General features: G+C 42.3%; 1 protein-coding gene across 4 annotated transcripts in view; it reads left to right on the forward strand.

Annotated features, from left to right (window-relative positions):
- The first annotated feature begins 67 nt into the window (after window positions 1-67).
- The window catches only part of limch1b (LIM and calponin homology domains 1b), a 64,188-nt gene continuing 47,466 nt past the window's right edge, over window positions 68-16,789 (forward strand). For 2 of the 4 annotated variants that reach the window (XM_054792855.1, XM_054792852.1), the window contains exon 1: window positions 68-358. In XM_054792855.1, coding sequence (XP_054648830.1) covers window positions 269-358 — 90 coding nt within the window. In that variant the 5' untranslated portion in view covers window positions 68-268. The remainder of the gene's footprint in view (window positions 359-16,789) is intronic. The other 2 variants (XM_054792853.1, XM_054792856.1) reach the window with 1 other exon arrangement.

The raw sequence follows: 16,789 nt of genomic DNA on the forward strand, positions 1-16,789 counted from the left end.
AAACGCTTACTTTGAGCGTCCATACCGGAAGCAAATATGCATCTGCGTGAGGGTAGCTTTATGCTAGCTCCCCCTCCTCCGCAGTGCACTAACAAGCGGAGAAGTGGAGCTAAACCGGAGGGGAGCCACCGTGGCTCGACTGTCTCGCTGGTGCTGCTGCTGCGACATAATCGTTATATTGGCACTTCATTTTGGAATAACGACTCTAGCGGATAAGCTTGTTTATATATATATTTTTCTTTCTGAGCGACCAGACGAAACACTCGGGATGGCGAACCCAGTTGCAGAAATCGGGCAGTCTCATCAGCATCACCCGGTGACAGCGTCCGCTTTCCAGGAGGCGCAGAAATGGATCGAGGTGAGTCAATAACAAGCTCATTTACCGTATTGCAGCCCTTGTTGCAGGCGTCTTGTTATGTAGTACTGTTTTTTGTGAGCAGTAATTTGCACCTTCTTACCTTGGCATCACTGCGTCGTCACCTGTTGAAAGGTGACGTACACTGCAACAAGTCGACTCTTAATAACTCACCAAAGTGCATGTTCAAATGCAAAATGCTTTGTCACAGTGTGCCATTTGTGTAAATGTATGCGTACGGCATCCATGCCATCTGAAAATCATCCCCCAAGTGCACCAGAAATGCCCAGTAATGAGATATGGTCCATATTTGAAGTGTGCCAGCAGGTTGTGTTTGAGCTCCGGGGGCCTGCAGTGCGTGTTTGGCTGCAAAACAATGAATGCATCATGTGGAATGGATTTTTTTTTTGCCTGCCCAACAATCATCACACAAGCGGCGTTTTGTTCCCGGGAGAATTTCAGTGACAGCACTCGCCTGCCCTCATTGCTTTTGACTTTGTCATCCTGCAGCCCGTCAGCCGACACTCCTCAGTCCCCCGAATGAAAACTGGGATGAATGGCTGATTATTTGTTGTTGTCGTCGTCGGGTGGAATGCGGCTTTGAGAGATGACACAAAAGGCTGACATAGCTGATAAATGCCTGATTTGAGGTCCACCTTTTCACTGCAGCGGGGGATGTGGCGTGTGTGTGTGTGTGGGGGGGGGGGGGGGGGGGGGGGGGGGGGGGGGTTAGTTTACAGTGGATCCCCGCAAATTTCATCATCATCTCATTCACCCAATGTCAGCTATAATTTATAAATACGTGGCAATACACGTGTACCATGGTTAAAAAGGGATGCTGTCTATATGTTTTCTCCACAAGCATTGAGGTTTCGCACTATGTTTGGCAATCCTTGAGCACACCATCGTCTACGTGAGCTGCAACAATTCCATTTGTTTATGGATCATCTTACATTGTCATTAATTTTAATACACGTTTACACTTTTATTGCAAATGTTGATCAGAAATCTGCGGGAGAATGTCAACTTCAAGCTAGCAGGAGGGGGAGGAGCGAGCTGTGTGTCAAAAATAGAAACGTATGGGTGTATCAATTACTTGTGGATTCAGAAGGTAACCTCAGCGAAAGGCATGGATCAACTGTATTTGTTTATTGGCTTAAATGAGGTATTGTTTTTGTTTTTAACATTCATGCCTCCCGATTGATCATTTTAGCTACTGATCTTAAAACAAACTTAGCATCTATGCTCTGACTAACTAACCAGTTTGTGTAAAATGCTGTCAGTATTGTCATCTTTAAGGAATTATCGTCATAAGTGCGCTAAGTGCTTTCTTTAGTTGTTGACTTTAGTTCATAACATAGGTTTTAATGTCATTTTATGCGTCAAACCATCTAACAGTCTTCCTCAAGGTCTCAAATGTTTTCTGCACTACTTGGAAATCATTTATCCGCGTCAAACTCCTCACAGGCTCTTCGGCATCCGCTAAAAAGCTTGTGTTGACCCCGATTGGGATCAGCACACAGAGCTGAATGAATAGGTAAGGGATAGCGCAATCGCCTTGTTGTTCTTCTTCCCCCCGCGGGGCAAGGGTGCTGGTATCGTAGAGCAACGCTCAGTCGGCCACCTGAGGGAATCAGAGTCAATGAATGGATGCAACCGAGCCTCATTCACTCCCATCTTTTTCCTCGGCTGCTGTGTCATGGATCCCAACAGGACCTGAGGCTTTGGCTCAGGAAACGTTGATTCTATTTTGTCATAGAATTGCCCAACCCCAATAAACAGAGGCAGTCGGTGTGTTGAAGGGAACAACTTTGAAATGCAGGTCTGAATGTTGAGTCATACACACAACAAAAGTCTAAACACAACACTTTGCTTTTGAGCTTTTTTGAGTTCAAAAGTTGTTGACAAATCTGTCTTAATCTGTGTAAGTGAGCATTCACAATTCATAATTCCTCCACCTCACAGGAAGATCCAGATTAGACAGCATGATTACAGCACAGGTGTGCCTTAGGCTGCCTACGATAAAAGGCTGCTTCAGTGTGTGTGCAGTTTTACAGTCTTGGGAGGGGCCGTGCATTATCATGCTGCAACCTGAGGTGATGGCTGTGGATGGCTGGTACAACGATGGGCATCGGGATCTCGTTACAGAATCTGTGCATTGTTGAGTGGATTTAGGAGCTGTAGTTAAATAAAAACTAGGGATGCACGATAGATTTATTCCAAGCTGATACAGATAACTTTTTGCTTCTGAACACCGATACAGATAACTTTTTATTAGTGGCGCACAGTATGAGGAATTATGACATCATACCTAATAAAATAAATAATAGCTGAGATAACTGATACCATCTTGTTTACGTATGTGTTCCGCAGCGGATGAAGATGCGGCGCGTCGCAGCCATCTTCAGCAGCACATACACAACAATGGACGGGCAACAGTGCGCAGTGATATGACGAAAGAGAAAAGTAACGGCAAGCGATTTTTTTTTAGGTCTGCTTTTTTTTTCGCTGAGGCATTTTTGCGATGAAAATGTATTACTCTTTTGAATGCATATTGTTTGGTGAAGCCAAACTCTTTACTTAAGTGACTCCAGCAAGTAATCGGAACTACGTGCCAGAACTGGGCTCACGGAGTGGGGGGTGTAAGTGGGGGGTAAGCCACTGTCGATGCACTACACTGCTGATGGGAATGTCATACAACTTCATGTCCCCTTTAATAGTACTGATGTCATATTTGCTTAGGACAAATTTACAGGTAACAAAACGTTGCCGCTGCTCTAAGGAGTTTACTAGCCGACAAAAGCCGGCATCTTCAACAATGGCAAACTCTTGCACTTTTCAAACTCTGATCCGGGCGTTGTAGCGATGCTGGCGTTTCAGGTGGCGGACAAGGCTTGATGTGTTGAAGCTTGATGTTTGTTTTTTTTTCCCCTCATCACGGAATCTTTGCAGAGCATTTGTCAAAATGTTTCCCTCTTATACATGTTTGTGTATAAGTGGCATCACGGGACGTTCCAACAGGCATATTGCTGCACGTCGCAGAAAAGGAGTGCTTGATTTGCTCACATGAACACACCTACAGCACATTGGGCCTCATTCACGAACATCTTCTTAAAAGTCTTCTTAAGAACTGTACTTAAGAAGGCGTGGGTTGGAAACTGCGCCACATTCACAACACGTTCTTAAGTAGGAATAATCGTTTGCACCGGTGTTCTTAGGTTGATGAATGCCAACGGGGATGCACGTGCATGTGAGGCCTAATTTGCATAGGTCACCGCCTATTATTTCCTATATAAGGTAAAAAATTTGCGGTGCGCAACCAGCAGCTGGAGGCGGAGATGGCAACGCGCAAGGGCAAGACTGAGAAGCAGCTGGACAACAAACGAAAGAAAAACTTCAATTCTACTGAAATAGAGGTGCTTTTACAAGGAGTAACCGAACACAAGACCACCTTATTTTCAAGTGTTTCCACCGGTCATCAGGCCATCCGAAAAGAGTCGGCATGGAGCACCATTGCAGGCAACATAAATGCCTTTTCCACGGAGAAACGCACCACCGCAGAGGTTAAAAAGAAGTGTTTTGACTTAAAATAGACTCAAAAAAAAAAGATTGGACTGCACCGGAGGGATCTGGAGGAAACGGGAGGTGGGCCATCAATCAGAAACCAAACCATTTCGGAAACTCTACAAAATACAGTCAAACCTGTCTTAGCGGCCACCTTTATAGAAGGGCCACCTGCCTATAGCAGCCACTGAAAAATCCCCCCCAGCAAATTTACATGTTATAGACCCTGTGTATAGCAGTCACCTGCCCAACGCAGCCAGCAGCCACCCATTTTGTCTCCCTTGGTCAATATCTGACCTGCATATAGCAGCCAAATTACCAACTCAAGTAGAAGCTTCATGCACGAAAAAGTTTTGTTTTTCAATCAATGAAGGCGTCGTGTGTAGACTTTAATTACTGAGTCCTAGCTCAGTCACAGTCATTCACAAGATCCACACAAACTGTCAGTTGTTCCACATAAAAAAGCCATCTTCTTTTGAGCTTGCTATTTCCTGGTCAAACATGTAACTTTAAGAGCATTTGCACCAAAACATTACCGCAAAGTAGACTGGGAACAGGACGTGCTCCCAGCGACGCTACAATAAAATAAAAACATATGCTAGCATGCATGCGGCAGCGGGAGCAAAACTGAGTTTGGTTGTACTTAACTGAAGTATTTTATCAGTTATCAGTTATTATTAAGCCTCTAGCTTCCTTTTAGTAAGTAAAAACCTTGGCTATGATTGCACTACATTGTCATGTAGACCTACAAAGTACACTTGGAAGAACAAGAGGTGAATAAATGTATTGCAACTGATGTGAAACTGATGAGGGGTAGGATTAAATAAGCTTTGCTTCTTCCTACTCCTTTTTGGACATGCAAAATTGTGAATTGTACTATGTGATGTGCTACTGTTTGACTCATGCATGTTCAGGATTAAAACCATGAACCATGATAATAACAAGCCTAGCAGTGCTGTACAACTTTTATCAGCAGTCCGCAGTGCCCTCTACTGGTCAACATTATTATTATTATTTTTTTCCCTTTTTTCCTCTACTGGTCAACATTCAAACTGGACGCCAACCTGTCTATAGAGGCCACCTGTCTATAGCGGCCACTTTTGCAGACTCCCTCTAGTGGCCGCTATAGACAAGTTTGACTGTATTTACACAATCATGATGGAAAAATAAAGTCAAAATACATAGTTTGTGTTTGACAATTTATTTTTTCTGTGGTTAGATTTGATTAGACGCTGCCTAATTAATACAGCAGCCCCATGCTCTGGCTCAAGACGTGGCTGGGGGCGCATGTCGTTATCTGGGGGTGCTACGTGCGTAATAGGCACACCACGTTTCATTGCGATGTTATTGTGATGATCCTGCACACCTGCAAGAACAGAGAGGGAAGCCTGAAGCCTGAAGCGGGACATCAAATATTCGTCGCTTTCAGCAAATAAATCTACATGGTCCCTATACATTCTCTCTCTGCGCAGCGCACGTCCAGCCAGCCTTTTTTTTTTTTTGATGAATTGGGATTTGAATATACTGTATATTTATCCATGGAGTATATTTTAGTTGTTTTGATGATAAATCATTGTTGGGATATTTTATTTGCATTACATTTTTTGGGATCATTGAAAGTGCAAGCTTTGCTTGTGCGTAAGAGTCCTCCTGAGCGTTCGTAGAATTTGTTCTGAGATCTAAGAACTGTGAGTTAAGAACACGTTTCGTGAATGCCAAAAATCTTCGTAAGAAGGCTTTAAGAACACATTTGTGCGTAAGAACGTTTTGTGAATGAGGCCCAATATGTGTAATCTCCCCTTGTTGGAGCTTTTTTTAATCAGGTATCTGGTGTGATGTCATAATTCCTCATAATTATTGTAGACCCCTAATAAAAACGCAGGCTAAAATCATTTTGGCCGCTTACTTACATAACAACTGCGCATTTGTAAGTAAAATGTCTCTGAAAATGAAAGCGTTCTTTTTCTTTGCGGCTCAGTTTTGAAAAGAATAGTTATAAAATCTTTTGTCGGCAGTGTGCAGAACCTTATCAAGAGCTTGCCGCTATTGCCAGATTTGTCTTGCGGAAACAAGCCCTCAGGCTGACTTTGGAAAAGTTATTTTATAAAATGTTTTTTTAATATTACTGTAATTTGACCAGAGAATAGCTACAATACCACTTTACATGCTGGTGTTGTATTATTCAGCAGAAGGGTGCCTGGAAGTCTGCATGGATGTAGCTTAATTGCCCATGACATCATGTTCTTCTTTACACAGCAAACTAGTTGAGGCAGCACCTCCGCCACTCTATATTGTCTCATTTGCTTCAGTCAGCTAATCATCATTCAATTCCACACAATCCAGCATTGATTATTTTAACCATCCCTCATTTCAACCTGATTTTTTCTAAATAAATCTGAGTGAGGCATAGTTAAAGTAATCTTTGTCAAATAATCTAAAACATGACAACTATGTGATGTTTCCGATTAGTACTATGATGAAAAGCATCTATTAGTCTTCTGCAGGCAGCCTCCTGTCGCCGTCCTGTCAGCAACCATGTCTTTAAGATCCAGACCAACTGGCCTCTGACGAGGGTGGAGACCTTCAGACTATCAGGTTGATTGATTGGTGTCACATGGCTGCTTGCATATTCAATAGCTCCACCTAATTTCTTGCTCTATCTTGTGTGGAATTGCATTGCATCTGTACTTCGGTTCATTGTTTTTGTAAATTACCCACGTACTTCTACTAAAAAAAACACATAGATAACCTTCAATCACCAGTGATGACGCCTTGGCTGCCCCTTCTTCAGTCAAACATGCTCCCAGAAAGGACAAAAGATCATTATGACAGGATCCAAAGCATGCTGCTTACCATCATCCTGTCAGAAAATACCCCTGAGGTACCCGAGTGTGCGACAGTGACAGCTGACCTCACCCAGGTAAGGCCGCTGTCTTGTTGGATGTCATTCCTGACAGCCAAATCCCTGGAAACGCAATGCCGCACATTTTCTCTTCTTGGGCCCTCAGGTTATTTTGGAAACATCCGAGAATCCTTCCATGATGTCATTCCAAATTTGAAGGCATTGTTGTTCTTTCCACATGATGATGGATGGATGAATGTGTTGAGTCCTGAGAGTCACTTTTCCTCCCAAGTGCACGTCTGATTGGAAGTAAAGGAAGAAGGTCATCTGAGAAGCTTTTAGGACAAAGTGAGGATGTCCCCTTCATCGAGTCCCGTATTGTAGTATTTTTCACCAATCTGAAATAAGTCACAGAGTCGAAAATCTAGCCTTGATGCTGGAATCTCAGTGTACTGTGTACCACATTGGGGTGGGTGACATCATCTAATTTGCACAAATGGCCGTGACGCATGTGCATGCAATTGTAGTGGATGCTGTGCGAGCGACGACGAGTGCTTAATAAACATAAAAAGCAAAACTAATATTTTTTAATGTCATAAACAACACAGAGCCACCTCTGAGTGCTTGTTGACGGGGAGGGGCCCCCAGCAGCACCCGCTGCTCGTTGAGAAGAGAGCCAGGTGCAAGGGCGAGTAGATAGAGCCATATTTGTGGCAGCCCAAATTTATTTGCGGCGGCCTGCCACTAATAAAGGAATGTATGACAAACTCTGAATTCAGGCAGTTTAAAAGTTCTTATAGTCCGCCCTACCGGGAACACATCATTTTGTGTGTCTGTAGCTTTAACGAGCTATGATTGTCCACGCCGACAGAGTGTGTGTCTCCAAGAAGCGCTATTGTGTATGCTAACATTGCTAATTATTCCACATAACATCATATTCATGAAATGTCTTTCCGGTGTGTGAGCCATTTTAATGCAGTTGACGCTAATGAAAACACGCAAGAAGCAGACAAATGCTTGTTTAACAAATGCAAATGCTTTATTTTGCAGATTATCTTGTAAGGCAGCGTATTCCACAGCACCAGCGTATCAATAACAAAGCGGAGAGAGATAGTGGTGATGTGTAAATGCCTTTTACTTTGTTTGTTGGGTGATTATCCTCCATCCTTTTCCTGCCTTGCCTCCCTTATCACATCGTCTGCCTCCACTCTAATGATCGCCCTCATTCACGGGCAAAGTGGGTCGCTTTGCATGACTCCTAAATCAAGCTCCCATTGTACTGATACCTCTGTAGGCTTCAGGCTGAAGAAGTCACAGGCTGAGATGAGTCAACTGGCAGGTTAAACCTTTCTAAATGAGCAGTAATGTCTGTGTTTTTGCTCACCTACTTGGCATTCATGAACTCCTCCACTGCAAATTCATCCGCTGGTGATTAGGGCGATGCGATTCTGCAAAAAATTGTTAGCTATTTGAATGCAACTGAGATTGAGATTCTCTGATTTTTTTTGTTTTCACGCACGCACACACACACACACACACACACACACACACACACACACACACACACACACACACACACACACCATATTCAGGGCCATGTGCTTATGTTTTAAAGAAATAACACAGTTTTACTATTATTATTATTATCATTATTAGACTCATCATTCCGATGTTTTTTCTTTCTTCACGGAAGGCTCCGGAAGGACATTTGACAGGGGACTTTCTGAATGGAAATTAATAGAAAAATTGAAAATAATAGGCCACAGTATGCGCACGTAAGTAAGACAAGTCGCGTGTCAATTCATTAATGTGTTCGCTCCTCAAGTGAGCTGATGAATGATAGCCAGCAAGCTTTAGGTTGAACCAGGGCAGCGCTGAAAGCTTGAGTCTTTTTGAATGAACTCATTCAATACCAAAGACGTATTTATACATTTTTATAAACCCGAACGCCCAATCCCAAAGATCTATTTAGACGTCTTTTATGTTTTTTTGCGCAAGAGGCAAACAGAGGTGATAACGCAACTGCACACTAATAGTCACTTTTAGAGCCGTTTTAAGCCATTAAAACATGGCTAAAAAGTGCATTTGATGAGAGCTCGGTATGGATCATTTGCATGTAAAAAAAAAAAACACTCGACTGCAAGGAGGAAGTGGAAGAGCTTGGAGGAGTGTAGCATGCAGAAGAATCCAATCTGAGCCAACAGATCAGAAGTGTTAGTGTGCGAATACAGGATTTGACTTGGCTTTATTTGGAGTCCGTCTTCATGTGTGATAGCTAGGACAGAGACTGATGATGATTCCACCCTGCCCTTCCAGGGGATGTTTCTAATTGGGTCACACAGGCTGAGCTGGTTTCCTACTTTTGAGCTGGGGACACCGGGGAGCTGGACTATTTTGGCTGCCAAGGGAACTTGTGCAGCTCACACTGGAGGAGGGCACACTGCCAGTCATATCCTCCTGAGAGCCAACCTCTGCATTTGTATCCTCTGCAGTGGACATTTGTTGTGGTCTAATTCTTTTGTATTTTGGGAAAAAAATAGCCCTGTTATGCACGCCAACAGACAGCATGAGGATGATGGAGGTCAGCTGCAAGCAAAGTATCTAATCAGCCTGCTAGTTTTCGGTTTGCAATCACTTTTGTACCCCAAAACACATTTCTTTGTGGGGTAATGGCTGTCTGTCAGGAGGCTGTAGCAACAGTGTGAGCTACATATATTGTGCTTTTTCTACAGATTGTTTCCTTTTTAAAATCATGTACATACATTTTTATCTTAGTGCTTACTTAAAGGTGCAATCTCTCCTTGGCTCCAAATTACACTTTTTTCACCCAAAAATGTAAGACCATCACTGGCTAGCATATGTTACCAATAGTGGTTTCAGAGAACAGTATAGAATCCCGTATTTATGTTTTCCACGTGTACTTTATTCCTAGTACGGGTGTCCCGATACAACTTTTTCACTTACGATCCGATTCGGATATTGCAGCCTTGAATATTGACTGATACCGATGTCGATCCGATATCAGCACAAGGCCAGAGGTGCTCAATGAAGCGTTTAAACCTGAGATTAGTCACTACCGACAGAGGCTGGCTCCTTTCTCTTAGAGCCAATGGCTTTTTGCAGTCCTGTGTGTCTTTGCTGTCTTGTTCCTCAAGCTTTGCAAATGTGTCAGACAGCGGTGGATGTTTCAGCAAGCTGTGGTCTTGCAAAAATCAAATGTGCCATGAGGTTAGTCATATGACACTTATCCCGGTTCTGTGCCACCACGGGAAACTCGTGCATGGCACGTTTTGCAGCCACACGGACATCACTCCTACTCCTTGCTAAACACGCTAGCACAAGCTGCTGTTGTGATCACGTGGGTTCTGCATGCTGAATAGAAGGGTTGTTGCTGGATAGAAATCTGGAATGGACTGCTTGTATCAGAGTTGCATTATTAGAGATTTTAGATGCAGGACAATAGAATCCAATTTTGTTGGCTGATGTCAGAACGATATCCGATATTAACATTGGATATCGTTAGATAGTTACAATAGTGGTTTCAGAGAACAGTACAGTATCATCATCATCGTCAGGGTTAATAAGGCCCATATTTTTGTTTTCTACAGGTTTTCTACAGCTTTATTTCTAGTATGCTGTAGGAATAATCCACACCGTTAAACTGCAGGATTAAACTGCTAGCGATCGTGACACACAAGCACGTACATCCATTTAACTTAGGGCTTCCATTTGGCCCAGGGCTGGCCGATATATTGATATTACATCGATATTTCTTTTAAGCACAATATCAAAAACAAACATATCATTCATATGTTCACATAGATTGGATTTGCACTCTAGGATTTTGTAGCAGTGAAAAGTTAGCAAAGCTACGTCTGTTTCTGAAATACCGGGCAAACTTGTCCAATGATATATTGTATCAATAAATGTAAGGATTTCATTGTCATTTTATTCACTGACACAAAAAACACACACTCAATGGTGATAAAATAAGTGTAAAAAGTAAAAAACTGAGTTAAAATCATTTAAATGGAAAAAAACGGAATTTAGGAAAAAATAAATAAATAAAACAGATTTCATAGATTTGTAGGTACTTGGAAAAAGTGACCATCAAGTGCGAAGTACTATAAACCTAGTTCGAGTGTGTGAAGCTGTGTGCTGAAACAGCCTTCACTTCACGAAGCTCCTGCCACAAAACAAAGCTCGTTGCTGGCTTCTTTTTCCTGTTGGGTTCCTCATGAAAGGAAACGTGCAAAGTGGTGTGCTATTACTAAAGCGGTGTCCTATCACATTGCTAAAAATATGGTCCTCGTTGCAACGGTGGGAAAAAAAAAAAGGATTAAACCGGGCACTTGATTTCATATTTGGTTCTTTTGCGCTTTTGGTATTAGCTGAGGATTTGAGCATAACTGAAGGTTTGTTATAGAGAAGATTGAAGATTATATTTTGTATATTTATTTAAAAAGGAGAATGGCCTATTTTATTTTAGCAGCTATTTTTATATACCATTTTTTTTAAAACTTGGCACGCATATCTGGCTTTGACTTTGTCTAAACTCACTTTGTGGAAAAAATATCGGGATATAAATCATATATCGATATTCAGCCTAAATATATTGGTATCTGAGTTTTGGTCTATATCGCCCAGCCCTATTCTGGCTGTCCGCTCACTCCTTCACTCCCATGGAGAGTGTCAAATAATACCTAGAGTGGAACAGCTTACGTTAAAGCAGCGGCCTGTCGAGCGCCGTTATCGCCATCCTCTTGCTAGTGGCAGGGGATAAAGTCTAATCCTGACTAATCTATCCAGCTGCACCTCCCTCTTTTGGGGTGGGCGTGCATGACAGCTCCCCTCGGTGGCTTGTATCCGACTTGGACACCATCGAGCTACATGAATTCTAGTGCCTCTCTGACCTTGACCCTTATAAAGTCTTAGAATGGTGCATTTGACAAAAGGAAAACTGCTGTCTTGAAAAGAGAATTTTCATTGCTGTTTTCTTTTACAGACCTTGCAACACTTAGTTTACCCCCAAGCGGCCGAAACCCAGTTCAGTAATCCAGGTTTTCCTCACACTAATAGTTCCAGTTGTAGATTTACGTATATTTACACTCTGCAGTCCCCCCAGCAATATGCGCTCTGGTATTATAATTCATTATTCAAAGGGCCACCAAGCAACTTATACAACACGAGCAAAGCAGCAAAGGCTAAGCCTTACTTATTGAACCTTCACACATATTACACATTAGAAGCGTTGAGAAACTATTGCGGCTTTGTACAGTTTGATTTCATAGTATTATTACCTCTGCCAAAAAAGGATATGTTTTCATTTTCTTTTGTTTGATCATTAGCGAGCAGGATTACGTAAAAAAAAACTACTTATCTTATTTCCACAAAATGCTACATTTTTAGTAGAGCATTAATCGATTAGCCAATTAATCGACAACTATTTTGGTATTCGATTCATTGTTTTGATTTAAAAATGTAAATCTCTGATGTCAGAATCTCAAATATTTTAATATTTTTTATTTTCCTTAATCATCCCTGAAAGTAGACCTATTATCTTTGTGGTTTAGGCAAAACAAGATATTCACACACATTGGCTTTAAATTTGGAAAACAGAGATTGACATTTTTGCCTCTTTTACGATATGTTGCAGACCAAAGCACAAACTGTTTGTGTTTGGTTCATACTGATTTGATCCGTCTAAGTCCTAACACATTCTTCCATTAACTGACTAAGAAAATAAAAGTTCGTTGCAGCTCAGTTCACTCCGAGTTCTTGTTTTTTACTCAGGTTTTCCAAAAAGTGTCCTGGCCAATTATACAAACTTGACGATTATGTTATTACGTCCCCTCCCCAATCCACCGCCACCACAAATCAATTGCAGTCCTGTGGGAAACACTGAACTTAATCCATTTTAGATGTTTGGCAAACTATTAGCAACAAGCACTGACCCTTACTGAACCTCCTGAGGAATGTGGTGCTGTATCAAAGGTACCATATAGGACCTTGGATTGTTTTCTCCTAAAATCCCAAAGCCCCCTAGGCAGAGGCACAATGGCAGGATTTCTGTGCATTTGGGGGCAAGGAAAGCCCGACTGCACTGCTTCCTTCTCCTAATGGGAGCTCATTGCTAACATGGACTGACAGACGCCGGCGTTCCCGGGAATGACAGTTGGATTTAGTGTCAGGGAAAGTGTCAGCAAACAGCGGTACTTCTTTGACTTTGACAAAAAAAACGAAGTGTGAGGATTGAAGTCCTGTGTTTCCACTTCATGTTTCTGCGATGTTGTATTTGTTAATGGTGTAATGGGAACCAAACGGTGGTGAAATTTGCATTTCAAGAGAGAAGCAGAAACCAGCATAAACAGGCAGATTAACCCCTATTGTCCCTCGGTGTTGACACAGTATGTTATTGAAGCTCCTGTTTAGAGTACAGATCTTTGTAATGACGATAAGGAAACAGGGCAAGTCTGAGCGTGCGAAAAGGAGAAGAGAATCCTATCTCTTTGTATGTTCAGAGGGGTCTTTGTTGCCTTTGGACGCCACACAGCGTGTACTGTAAATGAATGTAGCTGTTGACACCTGTGATGTACAGTAAAAACATGGTTGATCAAGAACTGCTGTTTCGGTGTCCAAGCAAGCGGGCCATGGCAGGGTTTGTCTGTTTAAATGAGGCTTTTCATCGGCCTCCGGGAAAATGTAGAAAGCAGGATATTGGAGACTTGCGGAGGCCCCTGGAAAAGCCCTTCTGCTTATGAAGCTAAGCTGCTGTTGACACCAAGGGCTGGGGGCGTTGACACTATAAATCGTATGTGGTGTATGATAGGGTATTATGCAGCTGAGCTTTGCTTGAAGTACTATAAAAATGATAGCCAGAATAATTTGAACCTGATCATCACTTTTGTGCGGAACGCCAGTTTATAATAAATATCCCTCGTCCTTACCTTAAAGGAAAACTGCCCTTTTTTTGGAATTTTGCCCATCATTCACAATCCTTATGTGACACATGAACACGTATCTATTTACCTTTTCTGTGCGTTCTAACAAGAGAAAACCAGTTAGTATGAGCCAGCTAACAATGCACGTCATGGAAGGTACCTATTTTGATGATAAAGCCCTAACAAAACACCCCTCAAATGAATGCCAACAGTGTTCCATTTACATAACTGACCTTTATATTATCCATGCCACAGCGATATTGTTATTGTAGCAGCTAACACGAAAAACTCTATTTATGTGGCGGAGTAACACGACGCCTCGCTCGTCTCTGCGTCACTCACAACACCCCCAGCCACTGCAACGGGACAGATGGAAGAGTGGATACTACTGGCTCTCAATTTCGCTACGAAGACTCAACAAGATGCTCGTTTGCTGTCAGCATTTTTACACCTGAGGACTGGAGCACAAGTCTTGTGCTGGAAGCCACAGCGATCCCAATGAGAGAGGACATTGTAAGTGTCTCAAAATGTGGGCAAAATGTCCATTTTTTTGGACGTCGCATTGCGAAGGTGCGCCACACGTGCACCCCACATACGTAATTAGTGCGGGCAACATGCATTCAGATATCTTGTGCATCCTCCATGCGTGTTGAGATCTTACTCCTTCATGGTCATCACAAATACATTTTCCATGAACAAAAAAAAAAACACAGAAAAATCGCACGGCCGGTTGTGACACATGGTTCCTCAAAAGCTAGGATATGCTCACATGTCCAGCATTTTTATGACATGTCTCTATCTGTTCACACTGTGGCTTGCTCTGTCTAATTTGATGAAAAATGTGTGTTAGACGATGCAGGTTAGTAGGATGGGGATTTGCGATGGCATATCAAGGGCAAGCTATATCGAGGCAGGCGTCATTTGTGTTGCAGAAAGAGGCAGAGACGGCGCCAAAGTATGCATTGGGCGGAGGTTTAAAATCTGCATCCATGCTTTTTCTACACCCCCATTTTAAAACCGTTTGGCCACTTTTGTCTCTGGGTCTCTTCCCCCACTTAATCCTATGCAACAGTCAAGCCAAATAGTATTTCCTTTCCCGTTTTATAGGGCACAGAGCCCTGTCAGACTTGGAAGGCAATTGGGAGGAAGTGAGCAGAACTAGACAGGCCGGGAGAGGGGTTAATCCACAGCCCAAACATTGTTCCATCATCAAATCTGGATGGGAGTGGGAGGGACTGAGTGGAATGCTAACATTTAGCTCAGGGGTTAGGGCACTTTAGTGGAAATTTGGCTCGCTTAATCAGAAGGGCTTATCGAGACTTGGGCATTGGTGGAGACAGAAAAAGGGAACCAGTGTTGGAATTCAGAGCGTAAGCTCTTGGGAAAACGAAAGTGTAAAAAAAAAAAAAAAGCAGTATTAGGCCACTGAATGCCGCAGTTTGTTTTAATGCGCTGGTCAAAGAGTGCCCCAAGGTTCTAAGCTTGCTCCTAATTCTATTTAGAAACCCGTCAAAGGCATTCATGTTATGCTGCTGTCAATGTGACCGTGCAACATTGGTTGATGCAAGAATTTGGCATGGCATTTAAATGTGATCCATGCCAAACAGCCTAAAGGTCTGTCAAAACTTCATTGGAAGGCACATCTCATCTGTCAGCTGCTGGTGATCATTATTAAAGTAAGCTTCCGGCAAGAGCCTATACGAGCAGCGACCACTCTGAAAAAACTGACTTTTTTTGTTTTACTTTTGTACTAAATTTTATTATGTAAAACTGCAAAATGTCTTTGTGGTACATTGTAAAATCAGGGTTCAGTATTTACTAACTTTTGTTGTTTAAGATTCTGTATTATTAATATGCACCATATTGTACTCCATTCTAAAACTGTGAGTAAATTTGAATCCAAAAAGTCAAAGATGAAGTTTGAATCTGCACATGCTGCTTCCCATCATGCTTTGCTGCACTGCTCTGTAAATAGTTGTTAATATTATGTGTTTAATGTTATGCAATTCGTTTTTTGTCTTTCCATGTAGTATTGGTAGTTGCCATGTGTGTATTTACGTATCTCTTCTCTTCTATTCATCTGACATCTTGACTTTGGTTAGTCTTCTGTGCCGTCATCCCCCTTCTGTTCTGACTGTTATGTGACCAATGAACAATGGAATATTCTGTCCATTTCTTGTACCACTTGTTCTCGCTACATATGCTGGAGCTTATTCCAGCTGCCTTCAGGTGACAGGTGGGGTACACTGTGGACTGGAACAATAGCATTCATTGTTAATGAAGGGCTGGCTTGAAGTTAGATGGTTGCAATCAAAAGTCAATGTTATTAGTTTTATAGATCAAATAAATGAAATGGCCGATAACTTTCTGCTTCTCAAGACCGATATGACACTGATAACCTTTTTATAAACTTTTTTTATATTTACTTTTTTGTTTAGATTTAACTGTAGTTTGTGCACACCTGGAGGTAAGGACTTTTGGATATGACCAACTGTACCTGTTGATTTGTCCGAATCAAATACCATGACATTACTACTACCACATCACTGCTATCAGGAGAAGCAGACTAGAGAGCGGAGGGAGCCACCTGCTGTGGCCCAGCAAACTGCACTATATTCAGACACATGCTCCAAGCAGCCGGTGTGCCGCTTATGGAGGTCAGGAGAACTGGAGTATACTGTATACTGTAGAGCGGGAGGAGCCACCTGGCGTGGCCCGGCAAACTGCACTGTATTCGGGCACACACTGCAAGCAGTCGGTGTGACACCACAAAGGTCTCTGGCCAAGCTTTTGCACTTTTCAAACACTGTGGCGCTGGATTTTCAGGTGGCTGATAAGGTTTTTGGTGTGTTCTATGGGTTTTTTCCTCCTCATTGCAGAGCATTTGGTACAACGTCCTCCCTCTTAAAGTGAATGTTTGTTTAGAAGTGAGCTCAGGGGAAGTTACGACAGGCCGTTAACGCCACAGGCATTAGAAAAAAGGAGCGCTTAATTTGCTCACCCACACAGTACTGGTAATCTCGCCTAATTGGAGAGTTTTTTAAATTATCCATAAACTGAGCTAATTTTAATGTTATCGGATTTATT

The sequence above is a fragment of the Dunckerocampus dactyliophorus genome, chromosome 11, assembly GCF_027744805.1.
Source record: "Dunckerocampus dactyliophorus isolate RoL2022-P2 chromosome 11, RoL_Ddac_1.1, whole genome shotgun sequence".
In the NCBI taxonomy this organism is placed as follows: Eukaryota; Metazoa; Chordata; class Actinopteri; order Syngnathiformes; family Syngnathidae; genus Dunckerocampus; species Dunckerocampus dactyliophorus.